The sequence below is a fragment of the Volvox carteri genome (assembly GCF_000143455.1).
Source record: "Volvox carteri f. nagariensis unplaced genomic scaffold VOLCAscaffold_10, whole genome shotgun sequence".
Lineage (NCBI taxonomy): Eukaryota > Viridiplantae > Chlorophyta > Chlorophyceae > Chlamydomonadales > Volvocaceae > Volvox > Volvox carteri.
Window position 1 is genome coordinate 96,318 of NW_003307553.1, and position 18,858 is coordinate 115,175.

General features: G+C 53.9%; 4 protein-coding genes across 4 annotated transcripts in view; 1 reads left to right on the top strand and 3 right to left on the bottom strand.

Annotated features, from left to right (window-relative positions):
• Nucleotides 1-3,891, bottom strand: part of VOLCADRAFT_88728 (uncharacterized protein) — a gene marked incomplete at both ends in the record, with an annotated part of 13,874 nt that extends 9,983 nt beyond the window's left edge. The window contains 4 exons of the mRNA XM_002948490.1: nt 1,176-2,796; nt 3,159-3,344; nt 3,519-3,679; nt 3,750-3,891. Coding sequence (XP_002948536.1) covers nt 1,176-2,796; nt 3,159-3,344; nt 3,519-3,679; nt 3,750-3,891 — 2,110 coding nt within the window. The remainder of the gene's footprint in view (nt 1-1,175; nt 2,797-3,158; nt 3,345-3,518; nt 3,680-3,749) is intronic.
• Nucleotides 3,892-4,932: 1,041 nt separating this feature from the next.
• On the bottom strand, nt 4,933-7,283 carry VOLCADRAFT_88729 (uncharacterized protein; the record flags this gene model as incomplete). The annotated part of the gene is made up of 7 exons (XM_002948491.1): nt 4,933-5,250; nt 5,329-5,387; nt 5,484-6,113; nt 6,316-6,505; nt 6,723-6,803; nt 6,882-7,000; nt 7,076-7,283. 7 exons carry the CDS (start codon nt 7,281-7,283, stop codon nt 4,933-4,935), a joined length of 1,605 nt encoding a protein of 534 aa, XP_002948537.1.
• Nucleotides 7,284-7,556: 273 nt separating this feature from the next.
• VOLCADRAFT_88730 (uncharacterized protein) lies at nt 7,557-10,054 on the top strand (the record flags this gene model as incomplete). Its single annotated transcript, XM_002948365.1, has 5 exons — nt 7,557-7,818; nt 7,954-8,126; nt 8,280-8,562; nt 8,730-8,815; nt 9,464-10,054. 5 exons carry the CDS (start codon nt 7,557-7,559, stop codon nt 10,052-10,054), a joined length of 1,395 nt encoding a protein of 464 aa, XP_002948411.1.
• A 2,240-nt stretch (nt 10,055-12,294) lies between these two features.
• On the bottom strand, nt 12,295-17,411 carry VOLCADRAFT_103875 (uncharacterized protein). Its single transcript, XM_002948492.1, has 4 exons — nt 17,125-17,411; nt 16,258-16,490; nt 13,137-13,507; nt 12,295-12,701 (listed from the first exon to the last, which is right to left on the bottom strand). Exons 1-4 carry the CDS (start codon nt 17,348-17,350, stop codon nt 12,593-12,595), a joined length of 939 nt encoding a protein of 312 aa, XP_002948538.1. The 5' UTR covers nt 17,351-17,411; the 3' UTR covers nt 12,295-12,592.
• Nucleotides 17,412-18,858: the final 1,447 nt, after the last annotated feature.

Genomic DNA, 18,858 nt, shown 5'->3' on the forward strand with positions numbered 1-18,858 from the left:
AGAAACTCGCTATAGAGCTGTAATTTGAGAGGTTAAGCTTAGCTGTCGTACAGTGGTGCGGAAGTGCCGTATTGAAGTGCCGCACAGCGGTGTGCATCTGTTGTGAAACCTTCCTGCGAAGTTGTACGGGTGTCCTATGTGTAATGTACAAGAGTCCATTCTTCATACCTAATGGCCAGCCCAGCCTGGCTAAGAGTTACACCCGACTCAAACAGGTTGAGACACGTTACAGGATTGGGAAGTTAACCGCAACTGTGTATACGTGAGGATTAGTTATGCAGCTGGCATCTCAGGACAAGGATTGTGACACCAGCTCAAGGGATGGGGATGGGACCCTGGCTGACACCTTTCGGATCTGAACACAGCTGCAGGATGGGGATGGCCCTGGTCGAAGGGATTGGGAAGGGACCCTGGCTGGCAGGATGAGGATTGGGGGAACACAGCTGCAGGATGGGATTGGAAAACCCGACCATAGGATTGGGGATGGGACCCAGGCCGGCAGGATGGGAAACCTGTCTCAAGGGATGGGATTAGCACCGGGCCCCTGAGATGGGAGATGGGAGTCGGTCACCCCAGCCAGGATGGGGGGATGGCTGACCGCTACCACCCCCCGGGATTGGGGGATTAGACCGTTTTTGCAACCCTCTGAACTGCGTTACTAGTCTGAGGTATTATTTTCCACGTGTTCATACCTCGGCGAGTGGTGGTTCTGTAAACCTTACGAACGGTACACAGGACTCCCATGCTCGCTACAGCCATACAGACAATGAGAGCGATCACGGCAAGCCCGTACCGAGTGCCTGTCCAGGCTGTACAGGCACTCCGGTACAGACGCCCATAGATGACCCTAGCTGTAGATGCCGCAATTCCGCCCGGGGGATGTGCACTAATGTCGTCCCCAATCGATGTCGCCGGGAGTTTCTGAATGCTGCGAGGTATAATTCTCGAGTGGCCCTGTTGATACGAGGTCTCGCCTGCCCTGTTGCCCCATACCTCTTTCTCCGAACCTGTGCTTGGGTACGCATTGTCTGTACACCCTGCCTTCCAGTTGTCTCTCAAGGTCCTACGGCCGTCAGTTTCACGAGTGCTATGGTGTGGCAGTGTTTGGTTGTGGGTTACAACAGGTTCAGAGTTGCAGCCATACTGCGTCCCTGCAGGTTGCAGGGGACCCTCACAGGATACCGGCTTGTGCTCCCCCCCTATCCAGCCCTTGATCGAGTCACACACATCAGATTGCCAAGCTATACTACAGCGCATCTCCTTGACCGAGAATATCCCCTGAGTGTCTGTCCGGCTGTCAGGGGCATCATTCACCCCGGCATGTCTTGTCTTTCGACACGCCATCCGGCCACATTCCCAATCATCGTACAGGTGTACTACTGAAGTCACGTCCTCACCCTTAAGATCATGGGGGACACACCTAGTTCCCACATTGCACGCATCTCTTGCTGTTTTATCTGTGGGGCCGCAGCCCAGGCCGTCCTTGGGTTGCATGTGCCATGGCGGCCCTGCATCGCCACTGGGGTCACTCTTTCGAAACGGTATCATCCAAATGGTGCCGGCGTTGTTCTGGCTCGCACTCCCTATCTCCCAGCTGGCATCCCGGCCGTGTTCCCTTTCACAGTAGCCAAGCGTGGCTGCATCCTGCTCCTGAGATATTTTCTCGTTGGCTGGTTGGCCAGGTTCCACTGGCATGCCGAGGCCCTGCGCCTTCTTGGCTGTTGGGTCACAGGGTTCAAACCTAGGGGGGCGGGGTGCAGGCAGGGGGGCAGACACATTCTTCCTTATGCTAGATTGGGGGGGACAGGATGGCATTGATGTTTTTCCCAGGCGCACCATTAGGGGGCCGTCATGGCACTGGGGCTCACAAGCTTTGTTTCTTAGGCTATTGGTGGCTACCTTCAAGGTGTTGGGGTTTGCTAATGTACTCACTTCCATGGCGGCCTGGTCCATGTCCTCCATCAGATTGCGGCCCAGGTTTGGCAGCGCAGCGTCCCAGTCTTCATCATCCCCATCAAGCGCCAGGAGATCGTTTCTCGTTGGGCCCATCGGGGTCGGCACCTTAGCCTTCAGGGGCGAGGGTGCGCGCAGCGGGTTCGGAGGTGCGACCTGGCAGGCAGTTGCGATGGCCAGGATGACCTGCTTCCGGAGAACCTTCAGAGAGTCACGGCGCTCCTCATAGAGGTATGCCGAGCACAGCGTCTCATTCACGTTTCCTCCTCGTGCCGCCGCAATTGCAAGGCCCGTGGCGCTCATGGGGCGGTTGTAAGCGTTGGTTGCATCCAGGGGTGTAAGCGCAAGTTGGACATTGGTGCCATATGGTGAGCCAGCCGGGAGTGCAGCATGGATGTGGGTGCCTTCCATATCAAGGAAGCAACCTCCGCTGGTTTTGAGTTCTCCATTGCCCATGCTCAGCATGGTAAGCGGGAAGCTGGCCTCACCCAGCAGGGGCAGGACCAGGGTTCCCGTGGGAAGCCGGTATTGCGGGTCGTCTCCTGACATGGACGCCGTGCAGGTCTCCCAGAGCCGGCTGACCGTGTGGTCCGTATTTTGAATGCCGATGCAGTTGGCGATGACTTCTGGTTCGTCGCTGAGCAGATTGCAGGGCTGCCCGTAAAAGTCCACAGTCATAGGGGCTGCACAGCGGGCATTAGCCTGCCCAAGTAGCTTTCCCAATTCCATAAGGTTGGCGTGATTGGTGGCTGCTAGGAGGGGTGCTCCGAGCAGGCGGTAGCCGTGCACCTTTTGCTGCAGTAGCTGGGTGATGGTAACCAGCCGGCGCCAGCCGATTTGTGGCTGCAGGTTAGTGAGGAGGAGGCCGCCGCTGCAGCATGACAGGCACTTCACATCATCGTGCATGTCAGCGCGCGCTTTGTGTCGCAGTAGCTGAGCTGTGAACAGTTTATGTACGCACGTGAAGGTATGCATGTGACTGCATCGGTGTTTGTCATCCCTCGCCCGTCTGCATGCGCCAATAAGATAGCCTACAGGTGGGAATCAGCCACAGCAATCCGTCTCTAGTGCAGCAATCCGTCTCTAATGCAGCAATCCGCCTCTAGTCCGCCGCACCACGCAGCCTCTAGTGGTCACGGACTACAGGTCCGTGTAGTCCGTGACCCTGCGCTGCTTTAGTGCATGGACACGCGCTGGACACCCACTGCAGCGTCCACAGCCCGGATCGCCTCTGTGGGAGCCCGGTCCTCTATCTTGTGCTGCCGGGGCCTGCACGGCTTCTCCAGACCGGCCTTCTTGGGCCGCGCCTGCCTACCAGCATCCTCCGAGTCCGCCAGTGCATCGTCGCCATCAAGGCGCCAGCCATGCTGCTCACAGTGCTCACACACTTCCTGTAAGGCACATGCAGAAAATCGAGAGGGATCATTACGCTAGAAGAGATTAGAAGTCTCTGCACGGTTCAGAAGGTCGACTCTTCCATCAGTGGCCCGTTGTAGCTAGTAGCCCGTTGTAGCTAGTAGCCTGTTGTAGATAGTGTACGCAGATTGCCATCCATACGCACTTACCCGCATGCTTTCGTCGTCGAGCACCACCAGGTTGCCATCAGCGCGATCGGGTCCAGGCTGCACGCTGACGATCTGCACCAGATGCTCCGTGCTCCAGCGATCTTGGGGGTTCCGTGTCATTCTGTACGGTAGAAGATATTGAGGCAGGCCACTGCCCATGTCTGCGGTTAATGTGGGGTATGTATCAGGGTTCGACACTGACTTTCCTGAAACTTGCGGGATCCCCCGTACCTCCCAAATTTTCCTTACGGAGGGGCCCCCGTACCAGGCTCCTGTACTGGCCGAAAACCTTACGGGGGCCCCCGTAACCCCGCAAAACCTTTACAGGGACACTGTCCTTGGCTAAAACGCTGTGGAAAGTGACACTTTGCATTTTTTTTGCCCTGTAAATCGTTATTTATGTTATTTTCCCGTGAACCATTACACACGGGGGCACGGCACACTCAGCGAAAGCCAAGCGCCTTGGCCGCCGCGGCCGCCCATCCCTTCTGCCCAATGGGAGCATGTAGCCCCATACACGGACCCATAGGCGCTTATCCCCCGTACAAACGCTGGCGGGCCCGTTATGGCTTGAGCCGCTAATGGGCCTGTCCAGTTTACGGGCCGTAAGGGGGGCTGTAATGGGGGGTCCCATTATGGGGGCCCCCGTTACAGGGCATATTCATGGGCTATAGGCAACCCCACCGCCGGCTGTCCTAGGGTACAAAATACATAGCCCTTACCCGCAAAGGGTTTTAGCCGATGGGTTTCATCACCCTTGGGCTCCCTTCGGTGGAGTCCCCAGCTGGGGGAAACCGAAGGGAGTCCCCATTGGGACATCCACTTTAGCGCTATGTCAACAAAAACCGAGCATTTATGTAATACTTGGTGCAGCCATATTGCATGTGGAAATCTTGTTGCACTAAGGTTGCAGCCCCCTGTTAGCATATTGCATTCCAGCAACTCAGGTTCAATATCCGCGGAGGGCGGTACTTCCTAATAAATTGATTCTTTTGGAACCTGTTTTAGTCAGGATGGAGGCCATGAGGCCCTGGGGCACATTCATTAGAAATGTGTACATCCTGGCTAAAAACAGGATCCAACGGGAATTCAAATGGACAGCTGTGTCACTTTGAAATTCTTTTGGATCCTGTTTTAGTCAGGATGGAGGCCATGAGGCCCTGGGCCACATTCATTAGAAATGTGTACATCCTGGCTAAAAACAGGATCCAACGGGAATTCAAATCGATAGCTGTGTCACTTTGAGTTTCTTTTGGATCCTGTTTTAGTCAGGATGGAGGCCATAAGGCCCTTGGGCACATTCATTCGAAATTCTTTCCTTCGTCTAAAAACAGGATCCAACGGGAAATCAAACCGATCGCTGCGTCATAAGATGTTACTTTAGCTGCACGGAGAGACAAAATCCTGGCGAACATCACATCTCCCAGACATATGTTGCTTGTACCAGTACTTCAATCTCTGGGTCCGTCGCAACCTCCTCGTTATCATCCTCTCCGTATGGATTCAAATTAATTTTGCTAACGTCAGAAAACAACTTGTGAATAATGCCTGTATAACCCTTACGCGAGTAGATCCCCGCAGCCTGATCAATCAGTGGCTTCGCCCCGGTATCAGCAGCAGGTCCCAACATGCCCACACGAAGTAGCGAATCAACCGTTTCCAGCTTTAGCCGGTTCGTCAGGCGATTCTTAATAATACGATGCCGGCTAAATCCGCGCTCAACACATGCCGTCTGTGTTGGCAGGATTGTAGCGACTTGAGCCAAACGCATCATACGCGGAAGGAGATGGGCTTCGGGACGCAAACTCACCCACGCTGCCTCCCAAGTCACACATACTATGTATATGATAAAAAAATCAGTTGCGGTGCCTATGTGGCCATACATGTCAAGCAAAGTGGCGAGCATGCGGTGAGTGGCCCAAATCACAGCAGACTGTTGCCATTAAAGGCACAGTTGATACATACCTTGCCCAGCCGGCTGCAGCACCCGCAAGACCAGTCTTCCTGCAGGATCGTTCCTCACAAGCCGAGAGGCATCCTCGAGCGAACTCTTGCCTTTGGTGGTGGCCATAGAACGCAGCAGCCTCTCCACCAAGGCAATCCGTACCACCTGCTGATGGCCCACCTCCTCTAGCACTGCAACATAATCATCGTCGGATAAATGGTCCTGCTCGTCTTTCGTCAGTCGAGCCACTGCATCACGGATATTTTGCCCAAAGAACCGGCCAGAGACGCGGTCCCTGCCCTGCCGTGCAATGCACGCATTGACACAGCGACAGAATTCGTGCAGAGAGGAGAGGATAGGGTCGTGGGGCCGCCTGGCCCGCCTGGGCCCCGCACGCCCATCACCGGTCCCACTGGATGGACCCACATCACCCTGGCCGCCCCTGGTGTCCGCGGCGGCTGCTTCCTGTCCGCTGTCTGACCCCTCATCGCCGCTGGACGCCCCACCTGCCAGAACCAGGCCGGCATCGGAGTCCGCAGCGGTGATGTCCCGTTCTTCTGTTTCCCTGGCCGCTACCTCCTCCTCGTCCTCCTGCTCCTCCTCTTCACTATGTTGCTCCTCGTCCTCGCCCTGTCTGTCCTCGTCCTCGGCTGGTGGCCAAGGCCGCAAGCATTAGAGCAGAGCGGGAAAAGTTATCACGTGATTGCTCGGCAAGCAACATTGTTACAGTGGACAGAGTACGCATGTAAATGGACCGCCATTGGAAAGAATAGACCGGAAAATACTCATTAAGTGTGTGTTGCCGCGCCCCACCCTGCCCCGCCCCAACCCCCATCCTGGCCTAACCCGTACCTGCTCTGTCTATCTGCGCCAATGTGCCACCTGATGTCGACGCGCTGCTTGGATTCGGGTGGCACACATCCCGCAGGAGGTGCATGTGTGTTTCGTCGTACTGCACACCGCACACCTTCCGTGTAACGAAGTGCCATATGGTTTGCGGGTGCACCCCTGGCCCTGCATCCTTTCCAAGTGCAACCTGGACCTGTGTGTAAGAAGGAACACACAGAATGCGGAGTGCGGGTGTGGCGTGGGTTTAGACTCTCGCAGACCTCGAAGGAAATGTTTTTAACCCTTTTCCAATTCAACAATGCAATAGTAAATCAATCTTCATGGCATGTCAGTGTGCAAGAATCCGTCGAGCCGCTCAACTGCTGCATTTTGCAATCAGTACCGTCGCCATGATCAGCCTGTGAACTCACATCCGATAAGCCCAAGCTAATGATGGCCTGCACCACATCAGCATCTGGGAAGTAGCTCGCGGCTTCCGTCTCGTCCCACTCCTGTGAAAACCCGAAGGGACAAGGAGAGGGTCAGCGCGTGCGTCTTCTCTCTAGGAGCTCTATCGCACCCGCGCGCACCTTCACGCCCACCTGCACCATGCCCACTATAATGCCTGTCTCCATGCCCATCCCCACGCGCACGACCGCGCAAGCATGCATGTGCCAACACGCGACTCGGTTTGACCAAAGACGCACACCTGCACATGTTCACCAAGTTTTCAATGCCAGACTGTACCTTCTTTCGAAAGCTCGCGCCTGCCCGCGTGCTGCACCCCTTTTTGCCGATGGCCAGATGAGCTCCGAGACTGCCTCCAGTTCCAGCTGCGACGTTGTGTTCCGTATGAGCTCCTCTCCGCGCTTGAAGGTGAACGTGGTTGATGTCTTGTCGGCACAGCGCAGGGCCTGGAAACCGTACTCGTACGGAGAAGCGACTGGACAGCCACCCAAAGGCACACTTGACAAATAGACGTGCACGTGCATGAACGCGATGTAGTGGCCATGGCGTACCAAATCGTACGAGAAGGCATGTGATGACAATCAGGGTCTTAATAGCTAAAGCGGGGCTCACTTTTTCAGTTTGTCATTCGCGAAAGGACGTTAGGCAATACCACAGATGACGACGCCGGACATCACCATGGGCGAGGGCGGTCAAGCGGAACTGGACGACATGGTATGAAGGCTTGTGTGAAGAATATCTGGGTCGATGCTATATCATGTACGCGGCCACTCGTGTGCCGACAGGGTCGGTAGCATATGTTCCCGTGGGAGTGCACCACTGGTGCACCCGATCAGAAATCCTCGCGGTGTTCCACAGTTTGCTGTGATGGGCGTGAATCAGGTTTCGTACGTGTTCCTTCATTGCAGTGGCCACGGGAAATCGGCTTCAAACTGGAGCCAGCTTTGCGAGACGTGCTGCAGACTATCTTCCCTGGCTCACAGCAGTACAGTAAAGCGGAGGCGGCACTCGACCAACATGGCTTGGGCACGTTTGAGGCCATCTGGAGTCTGTACGGAGGTGTGTGCTGGACGCGGCGTGCAGGGGGGGTGCAGAGCATGGCAGAGCAAGAGCCAAACTTATCCATCCGCACCTCTGCACCATTCTAAAACTGAGAATTAATTACCGCACGTTCTCTCTCCTTATACCCTTCAGGCGCCTATACCAATGACACCTACCTAGCTTCCAACAGGCTGGTGAAGGACACTGGGGTCCTGTGCGCGGCAGATGCAGCGCAACTGCTACAGAGAGCCCAGCAGCACGACGCGAAGAAGGGGGCTGGTGGTGACGAAATGGATCAACCACAAGACCTCTGCCAACGATTCCATGTGAGTCTATATGTTGTCACGGAATGCTACACTGACATATGTTCAATGAGTAATGGGAAGGGTTGCTGCTGACAGACGAGGGGCCTGAGGCTACCGACGACCGTGTCTTCGTACACGCTAACATATGGTTTGTGCGACTTTTCTCCCACACAGAACCGCCTCGTGGAACTCCTTGGCGGCGACCGGGTGGCACCTGTCCTGTACATTTCCCAGGCAGACGGCAGCATCTGGAGCCCGATTCAGTTCCTGGACAATCGCAGCGGAGGCATCAAGGTATATAACAAGAATGGCCACCTACAACCGCAGCAGAAGGGGTTCTACTGGTGCTCGGCCTGCTCCTCTGGCTGCTTCCCTACACACGCGTTGCCCCCCGTGGTGAAGGCCGAGGACGAGTGCACTGCCCTGAAGCGGCGCAGCTCTGGCAGTGAGAGTGGAGGTAGGTTACAGACTGGTGTGGATCTGTGTCATCACAGTAGCAGGGCAAACGAGACCTTGTTCTTACCGCAGTGATATATGTAGGACCAAAGCAATGCATATGCGCCATGAACATCTAAGAAGTACCAATTGGTCCTCTTTTCCCGTGCAACTAACTAAATCCAACAGGAGAGAGCAGCATGAAGTACAACAACGTGAACCGGGCGAAGAAGATCGCTGACATGATGGTGGCAGACACCCGGGAGCCATACCAGGTGTAGACATCATCTTTCTGTGGGGGTGTCCGGGGCTGGCACCCACTCTCGGGCGTTGGAAACATCGAGAACGCTGTTTCACACGTGCTAAGCGAAGCCCATGTCAACAACATGATACGGGAGCAGCAGCGTGTGGACCAGCGTGGAACGCCTCCCTACTTAGAGCTGCCACACTGGGTAGAGTCCGTATGTGTTGCCTTGCCTTCGAAACAGCGGGTGTAGCAAGCTACAAATCCCTCAGAATATTTCAACGATTACTTTTAACAATAACTGTTAATTCGTTAACGATTCGTCTCAGGTTTCGTACATGTTACGAGCTTCATCACATGTATCGAACATGGCGGTTGTTCGTAAGCGAACCTAACGGGCTGGGGCCCCGGGCCCCCCCGACATTATCCTAGTACGGCAAGACCGTGGTAGAGAATCTCCGGCAGGTAGGCCGAGATATAAGCTACCCGGGCGGGGTGCTTTGGCCAGACACTGACGTATCACATTACTAAGTGTTCGGAGTTCAAGACTCCGCTGCCGCCGTCTCTAATTGTTTCGTACGCGTCTATGTACGCTAGTGCTTGCGGCTGGGTTGGACTTCTTCCTGCCTCGGTGAGGACCGTCAACTCTACGCTTCCACAAAGCCAGTCGTCCCGCCAGGTGAGCGACTGCTACAGCGGGCTTCTATCTTCTCGTGAACCAGCATACTGGCTGACGATCGGGCGGCAGTGGTGGAACCACCACAGCGACAGCAGCCAGCTCAGCGCACAGGAGCTGGTGGCACCAGTGTGTAGGGCGGAGATCATAGCAGTGGCAGTGCGACAGCGGCCGCAGCCAAACCCCTCGGGTCCCGTGCAGCAGCAACAACGTCGCCAGCAGCCACAACGACTCTCAGGATGGGGCCCTCAGTCGCCACCACAACAGCAGCAGCAGGGTGAGGGCACCACGAGCGACACTACACGGACAACGCATGGACGGGGCAGTGGAATGGCGCTGGTAATTGCTACACGGTCTTTCATCACGGCAGCACACTACATGAGTGTCGCCACCGTGGCGGCCATCAGCCCGAGCAACAGGCAGCTGGCTGGCAGGGGGCGCGGTGTGATGCTTGGTGTGAGCGTCATCAACACACCAGGTGGGTCGACGCCGGCAGTGGCAAACGGCCAGCCGACGAGCAAAATTTACAACGAGTCGGACCTGGACTCTTCTGCGGCTGATGGCACGTCACTGTGGAGCCCGTGCTGCCCGTGATGCGGCGAGCAGCACAATGTGGTGCAGTGCTGCATGTGCAATGGTTTCATTTTCCCCATTAAGGAGGGTGACACGACGTATTATAAGTGCACCAGCATGGAGGATGTCCAATGCAGCGACTATGACTTCCAGTTCAGATGAATCCGGACATCAGGCATTGAGGAGGGGAGACACACACGTTAGGATATGGAGAACATGTGCAAGCTGGGAGAAATCTGCGACCGGTGTGTAAAGGTGCATGTGTGTCACGATTTCTCCTCGCTTGGGCCGTGTGCAGATGCAATGGCCGTGGGCTGACGGCCCTCATGCAAGCAGAGCATCGCATTCAAATGGCGTCGGAATTGCATTTCGTGGAAACAGCTGAGGCCCTCTTGCAGATATACGAACAGTGCTTGTACATGGAGGCCGGTTATATGTCATTCAGTAAGTACATTCACCAATCAGGCTGAGTACCTGTACAACTGCACCAGGCTCACAACCTCCTGGCGGCGGCCAGGTTTGTTAGGCTGCTGTCACCAAGTGATGTGCGGCCGGTATCAGAGCGTCAGGTCAGGCCGTTGGTTTCTTTAAAACCACCTGTAGTGCTGGCTGTATGGCACACTGCTGTGTCCCTGTCGAGATCTGACTCGCAGTGACTGATGGGTGCTCTGGTGCAGAGCAGGGTTCGACACCCTGTACGGGGCCTGCAAGTTTTTGGCCTTTTTTCGGTATCCCTGTAAGGGCCCGTGGGACTTTACGGTGGCCCCCGTAAGGATTTTGGGGCATGAAGCGCCCCTGTATGGGGCCGCCCCCGGACAGGCCGAAGGCCGGTTACGGGGGCCTTGTAAGGATTTTAAGGATTTATAAGAGGCCGTACAAGGATAGCAGGAGGGCAAGGAAGGGCAGATGAGAGCAAGGAATGGCAGGAAGGGCGGAAAAGGGCAAGGGAGGGCAGAGGAGGACATAGGAGAGCAAATGATGGCAGAGGAGGGCAGGAGACGGCAGAGGAGACCAGGAGAGGGAAGGAATGCAAGGGAGGGCAGAGGAGTGCAGAGGAGAGCAAGGGACGGCAGAGATGGCAGGGGAGGGCAAGGAAGGGCAGAGGATGGCAGAGGAGAGCAAGGGATGGCAGAGGAGAGCAGGGGAGGACAAGAGAGAGCAAAGGACGGCAGGACAGGGCAAGGGAGAGCAAGGGAATGCAAGGGAGGGCAGAGGAGAGCAAAGGATGGCAGAGAGGGCAGGGGAGGGCAAGGGAGGGAACAGGAGGGCAGGGGAGGGCAAGAGAGGGCAAGCTATGGCAGAGGAAGGCAGAGGGACGGCAGAGGAGGACAGGAGAGGGCAAGGGAGGGCAAGGGTGGGCAGAGTAGGGCAAGGGAGGGAAAGGGACGGCAAGGGAATGCAAGAGATGGTAGAGGAGGGCAGAGGAGAGCAAGGGAGGGAACAGGAGGGCAGGGGAGGGCAGGAGAGGGCAAGGGAGGGCAGAGGAGAGCAGAGGAGGGCAGGGGAGGGCAAGGGAGGGCAGAGGAGGAAAGATCTTTCCTCTAGATCTTTCCTCTTTTGTTCTCCTCTAGAGGAGAGCAAGAGACAGCAGAGGAGGGAAGTGGAGAGCAAGGGGCAGCAGAGGAGGGCAGGAGAGGCCAAGGGAGGGCAAGGTATGGCAGAGGAGAACAGAGGAACACAAGGGACGGCAGAGGAGGACAGAGGAGAGCAAGGGATGGCAGAGGAGAGCAAGAGAGGTCAAGGGGGGCAAGGGTTGGCTGAGGAGAGCAGGAAAGGGCAAGGGAGGCTACAATGTTGTGGACTCATAGGCCAGCAGTTGCTTGGTTGTGTATGCAGCAGGCATGAAGGTGGGGTTTGCATGCAAAATGTCGGGATGTATGTGGAGCAGGTCACTGGATATGAAGGGAGGATCTTGAATCTGAACATTGACATCTTTTCTTCTAGCTCAGGGCCTACTTTAGGTGCAGCACATTGTGTTGGCAGTCACATGAGACAGGATGCAGATCATTCAACCTTGTGGGCCTGCTGGTGGCTATAAGTAGATATTGGCATTGAACTGCTTTTCAAAGGCAGTAGTGCTTCGTATGCTAAACTGTGAAGCACAAGGATACCTTCAGCCATGTAAGTAGTGCCATTCGTTTCATGCCTAAATTCATTGCAGCAGTAGTGCTTTTGGAACAGCAGCCTGGATTTTCATCCAGTCAATTAGTGCCTTGCTAATAAGCGAGGTCATATGGTTCACCAAATTAATAGGCAAAAGGCAGGACATTTCGTTACAAACCGTTTAAGAATATTTGTTCTAAATGAGGTTATCCATCAACACTGCCAGACAGCTAAAATACAGTCTAAAAACATCTGACAATCCTTAACAATGGCTAACATCACCAACTCCTGTTCTACTTATCCAACATGGTTGTTAAAAGCCAGATCCACCAGCCACCAGCCCAAACATCGTCTGACAGCCCCATCACTGTTAGAGAATCTGTTAGGCTAACATTTCCTAACAGGCACGCCTGTTAGCCGCTGTTAGACCCCCTATGAGTTGGTAGGGCTACTAGCCTAAAAGACTCGACCGAACCAACCCCATCCCGGCCCGCCGGCTGTCCAGCCGCCCCTCAGCGGCCGTTTGCCACAAGCCTGCAGCTGGCAGAGCCTGGTGCGGAGGCGTCTGCGATTGACCGGCGAAGAAGGGAAAGGGAAACTTGTTAATCCATGATTGATTTCTTTTCAGAACTAGCCAGAGACACAATGGATTTCAAGCTAAATTGCGTTCCCCAATCCACTTCGAACTGTATGAATGCGAATGAATAATCTTATTAGGGACAATAAAACGGCACGGGAGTTTCATGCCCTCAAAGCGGGAACAAACGCTAAAACTGAATACATACATAGTTATATTGGCGAACGATGCTTCCCGAGCTACCGGGATACTGTAGGTTCAACATGTACATGTAACATGTACATTTACAGAAATGTACAAAAATGAATTCACGAAGTGCGCAGCAAATAAGATGAGTAGCCTATAGGCCCATGTCCATAGTCCAGGGCAACGGAGGGGGTTACCCTGGGGCCGTGTTACCCCTCCTGCTGGGTAGGAACTTACAAGGGGGTTACCAATCGGCTATGGGGGGTTGAAGGTGGGTAACCGATGGGTAACCCATGGGTTACCGACCCAATCAGTGCCTTAGGGCTGCTGCTGCCGTGCTGGGTGCCACTGCTGCTGCTGCCACAACTGCGCCTGGGCTCGTATGTCTTGGTCAGTGCTGCACTGATGCGACCACTGCTGTGGAATGCAGCCAACTCTGAGGGGTAGGCCTGCAGGAACTCCTCCTGCTCCCGGAAAGGGGCGTGTCTGAGGATGTTGCACAGCAGCACGTGGAACCAGCGAAGCCCAACCTTGATGTCATGCTGAGCCCCATAATCCTGCTCAAATTTGGCCTTGCTGCCAAGGCTGTTGTAGCGGTGGTCCCGGACCTGCATGTAGATGGAGCATTGAGCACCATAATCAACACAGTTGCATGGGAAGCAGGGGTGTACAGGCCAGCAGCATTGCAGCCTGGCCCTGTTGGCTGGCTGCAGTCCACATGATGACTGCAGCTGTTCGAACAAGCATCGTGCCTGAGAATTTGACAGGTGCTGCACTGCTGCCTCACACTCTAACCCCCCTAAGGCACTGATTGGGTCAGTAACCCATGGGTTACCCACCTTCAACCCCCCGTAGCCCATTGGTAACCCCCTTGTAAGGTCCTACCCAGCAGGAGGGGTAACATGGCCCCAGGGTAAACCCCTCCGTTGCCCTGGACTATGGACATATGTATGGGGCTATAGGCTACTCGTCTTATATGCTTCCCACATCGTAAATTCCGCTTTAAGGATACTTTTAAAAATGTAAACGTTAGCAACCTACAGTATCATGGTATCTCGGGAAGCATCGTTCGCCATTTCAACCTTAAGGTCTCTAATGCTGGCATCACATACGCAAGGAATAAGCAATAAGAACCTATCTCTTGGCCTGTTTGGCTGCTGTAAAATGAGAGCTTGTAGACGAGTACAGGAGAAGGCGCGAATGCTGGCAGCACACACACAAGTCGACGACAGGTCGTCACTAAATGGATGCCTTTAGTTGTCATTCATTGTTAAATAGTAGTTCTCATTGTGAAAACATCAAGCAATCAGTCGAATGTAACGACGCAAGGCCCAACTGAGCATCCCGGGTTACGCCTTTGCTTTGTTACAATGGTATCGAGACGGGGCTGCACGACTTCCGATGAAATCTTCGGGTCGGCGGTTCGATTCTGACAACAAGCAGGTATCGCAGAATGCGATATCATGGGTAATGGATAAACCAGCGCACAATGCGTGAGGTGGGATGGCTCCAATGCTCGATATAATGGCCGTGGACGTCCATTGCTAAAGGGGGGGCAATGTAACGACGCAAGGCCCAACTGAGCATCCCGGGTTACGCCTTTGCTTTGTTACATCGGCCGACATATTACCGGCGGGGGGTGGTCGTACACATATGTGCATGCTGCTTTGCCTCCATTGATACTCCTAACCAAGCTTAATAACAGCTAATTAGCTTGTAAGCTCATATAGTGCACACTCTTGGCTGGTCTTTTAATTAGATGGACATGCTAAAATAAGCGATGACCACTATCACGAATTCAGTCAATCATATTCACTGCCAGCACTGTTCCTATTGACCATACATACAATGCACACATATAATCCACGCTGCAATACTGGTGCATATGGCGGCAAAAATGGTGGCGTTCTAGCGTTTGCGCGCACGGACCATCACAACAAGAGTGTTGACTGTCTTCCTGCAGCACAGGCCCGCACTTATGGTGCACCTCATTTAGCAAGACATCCTGAGGGCGCCTTACACTTCGCCGGGTGTGACCGTGTTCGGGGTCAAACATCCGGATCTCCCGCCCAAGACCCTCGACACCCTTAGGAGAGCCTGCTCTGAAAACGAGCAGACTCTGGATAGTGTTGCATAGGTCGTGCGTAGAGCTGGAATTAGCAGGTCGGGACGGGGCACTTAAGCTACTGGCCGACCTTAAGGTAATGTAAGCTTACATTGCCGCCCGTTGGCTGGTCCGCGAGTTTTAGGTCATGTATGTTTGCGTGTGTAGACAGGCGCAGGTGAATGTAAACATGGGTTACCCTGTCTGTTACCCATCAGTAGTGTATTACCCCGACCCCTTTGTTACCCCTCGGTAAGAGGTTACCCCTACCCCGGGGTTAGGTTACCCACCTCCCTTCGTACATAGCCACATGGGTAACCCCTAACCCTACACCCTGGGTTACGCTTAAGGGGGGGTTACCCCCCGTTTTATGCTATAGGGCCCCTTGGTCCGTTCGTGTTGTAGTGTTACAGAGCCAAATCGCAAAGCGATGAAGGCGTGATTTGATTAAGGCTGATCTATGAACAGTCTATAAACACCTTGAGATTAATAAGTGTTTCCTAATTAAGGATTGGCACTCTTTCAGGGTTCCTACCCTAACAGAACAGACACCTCGGTCTAACCAGCCGTCAGGTGGTCCGAAGGGACACTCTACAACAGAAGTCGTTGCGGCCTCCTAAGCAACGAGTATTATATATACTCGGGAGGGAGCCTGGGTTGGATGATTAATATTTATATATTAACAAAGAGACAGAGTTTTTATTACTCTATCTTTAGACAAGAGCTCAGACCTTGGCAGAGCGAATCCGTCCTGTGACTTTCGGTTCTTGCCAACATTACATGCCAACAGTTCGACTGCCCTCCTGGTGCCTGGTTGGTAGCCCCTCTAATGGTCCCCTCTACAAGGGAAAAAGTTTGCAGCAGGTGCTCCTCTGCACCACAACAACCCACTCAGTTCGGCACCACAAGCAGCACAACTGTTGACCCGTGAGTGCTGCGGTAGTCCTGTGACTACTGCACGCACCCTTCTAACATCTCACAAGCTTTGCTTGCTCATTTTCTGATTGGCCACCCTGCTTGCAACCCCGCTTTTCCCCTAGCCAGCGGCACACACTGCCAACAGTTTCCTGGCTGCCTTGTTACCATTCCTCCTGTGTTTTGCAGGTGACCGTGTCACTGTCTGCGACTGTAGCCTCCTGACCTCCTCCTCCTTTCCTTCTGCTGTGGGTCTCCTGGCCAGACACGCCAATCTCACGGTACGGCAACTCGCCCACCCCCCACTCACACCCCAAACCCCTTGGCTGGCATTCTTACCTGCATGAACCAGTCCGCCTTCAGCAGCCCGTCCGGTGTAAGCGCCAGCGCAGATGCCATGGCTTCCAGGAGGCTGTGCAGGTCCTCGAAGCTATCGAAGTTCTCGTTCATGCAGAGCTCGCCGAGCACAACCAGCTCCCTGTGCATCGGGTACCTGAGCGACGGGATGGCCATGATTGAGTCCAACAGCTGTCTGTGCGGGGCTGCCGGTGGCGGGACAGTAGTTGCCACAGCTGCACATCAAGGAAAAATGAGGGTGCATTATGCAGGTAGGTCATTTGTCACGAAATAGCAGGGGTGTGCTAATTCTGTAGGAACACACAGCTTACTAACGGTTCGGAAGACCATGACCATGCATGGTATGCAGTGTACCAAAGAAGCGCGTGGCATTCTCGTATAGAACCACTGCGGTAGAAGCCGTGGACTTGGCCGTTCAGCATGCAAAAAGTCAGAAAGGCATGCAGCTACCAAAGCCACCAGACGGCTTAGACTCAGAAAAAACAAGGTTTCAATATACAGCTTAATAGTAACTCAATAGTAGGGATTAGACTCAAGTGCCCAGTAAAGGAACAAACAGCTTGCTAACAGTGAGGGGGTGTTCGGATGACCATACAAATCGGTTAGGGGCCTTGAAGGTCTATCATGCAGGGATAGAGACATCGTGGATGGACTACAATAATGCTCTTCGGCAAGCCGCTGTGGATCAATATGTCTGACAAATCCTGCCGCCTACATACGTCACAAGAATGACAAGTGAACGCCAGCGCCCCGCACTTGTGCAGAACGTGTAACTTATAACTTTAATGCAACAATTTGACTCCTGGGTCTGCGCAAACCTCGCGCAAAATATGCGCTGACACTACTCACTGTGGCGGTGCATGAGCTTAAAGAGCACCTTCTTCGCTTCGTGTAGCTGCTTCTCCTCATCGCGCAGCTGCTCTTCCTCATCGCGCAAGTCCGCTAAGCTGTCCCTGTCTGTGCACGTCGCTATCTGTCCAGCAACGGCCTCAAGGGCACCCTCAACCGTGTCGATTTCCGCCCTTAACACGTCCATCACCCTCCCTAGATCACGGACAATATTGTCACAGTCCATGGCACACTCACGCGATACAATACTCTGCAGGACTAAAATTATACGAAAAGCAAGAGTTGAAATCGTCTTCAGACTTGAGGAGCCGCGAAGGCAACCTTTTCAATAGGAAATCATGGCTTTATCTTTAACATATAGCTAAAATCCAAACATAGGCCCCATAGGTCCGCGGGTGTTCCGTACTCCGAAAGTTCCGGTGAGACTAGATGTGTCGAATTGGCTGCGACAGATAGATTCCGCCAAGAAACCCGATATTGGCAGACAGTCATACTGAGTCTGAGACCTGGGATTGGCCGACAGGCTGACGAACGTGCTTTGCAATCTTTGTGGGTCTTGAACCCTGCTAGTCTTAAAGCCCTTCCGCGTGTTACTCATGATCATTTCTCAGACTGACACGTTTGTGCCTGGCGCAAGTGGTGGTGAGCACCCGCATCGACTCATGTTTTACCGGCCCTTCATTCCAGCTGTGTCTTACAATCCCTGCGACTAGTGATCACCACCAGCTCGGTGACACAAGAAGTCAGTCTCAGGGCTAGCCTGTGACTTTAAACGCTTATCTGCATGTCCGAGCGCACGAAGCCACTGCTGCCAGAGCTTCGAGAGGAAGAAATGTATGTAGTGAAGCCATAGCCACCGAATGTACTACACGCATTAGTACACACATTTACGCAATAACGTCCGTTTATCTCTAAACAGCATTAGGTGATCTCACTATGCCCCCAACGACCTTCGGACGATCGACGATCTTCGCAAGCATGGTTATAGTGGGCTCCTGTTCAGCATATTCGCTTGGGAAGATGTTTTGTAAGGTGGTTACCAAGGAAAACACCCACAATAACCACGGTGAAAAGGTTAAAAAATCCACTGGCTGCACCGGGCCGAGCCCCTCTTCGGCTTTGGAAAACCGCCCCCCTAACTCGTTACAACAAGACATTTTCCTTGATGTAATTATGTTTATAACATAGGGTACCGTACTGCTACGATGTTTTTGTGACACGCTTTTTGGGAAGCTCGAAAAATCATAGCCGAATTACGCTAATGATTTGCAATTTTGGTGACGAGTCTCGGATATAATTGCAGTTGTGACACACATTTCGGCGACGCTCCAGGGAGGTCCGAGCAGAAACCGCAGCATGGTTACTGTGTTCATTCGTTCGTTGCTCTGAGAGAACCGCAGAAAACATACACGTAGATGAAGCACAAAGAAGTCAATTAGTTTAGGCACCACAGAGTTGGCCCCCTTACAAAACCCGCAAAAGTCCCCTCTGCCGCAAGGGGAGGAGCCCCAAACCCCGTCGTGTACAGGAAGGGCCATATACACGCGGAAATACGCTCCAGAAGGGATGGGGGGATAAAGAAAATCGCTCTCCAGCAATCGTTTCCTTCAGCACACAAAACACACCCACCCACCTACCTTTCGACTCGAACATTCACAACGCCGGCCGGTCACCGGCCACCCTCCTCAAAAACGTCGTCGCCTAAACTCTGCTCTGTACCATTACCGCGCTTTT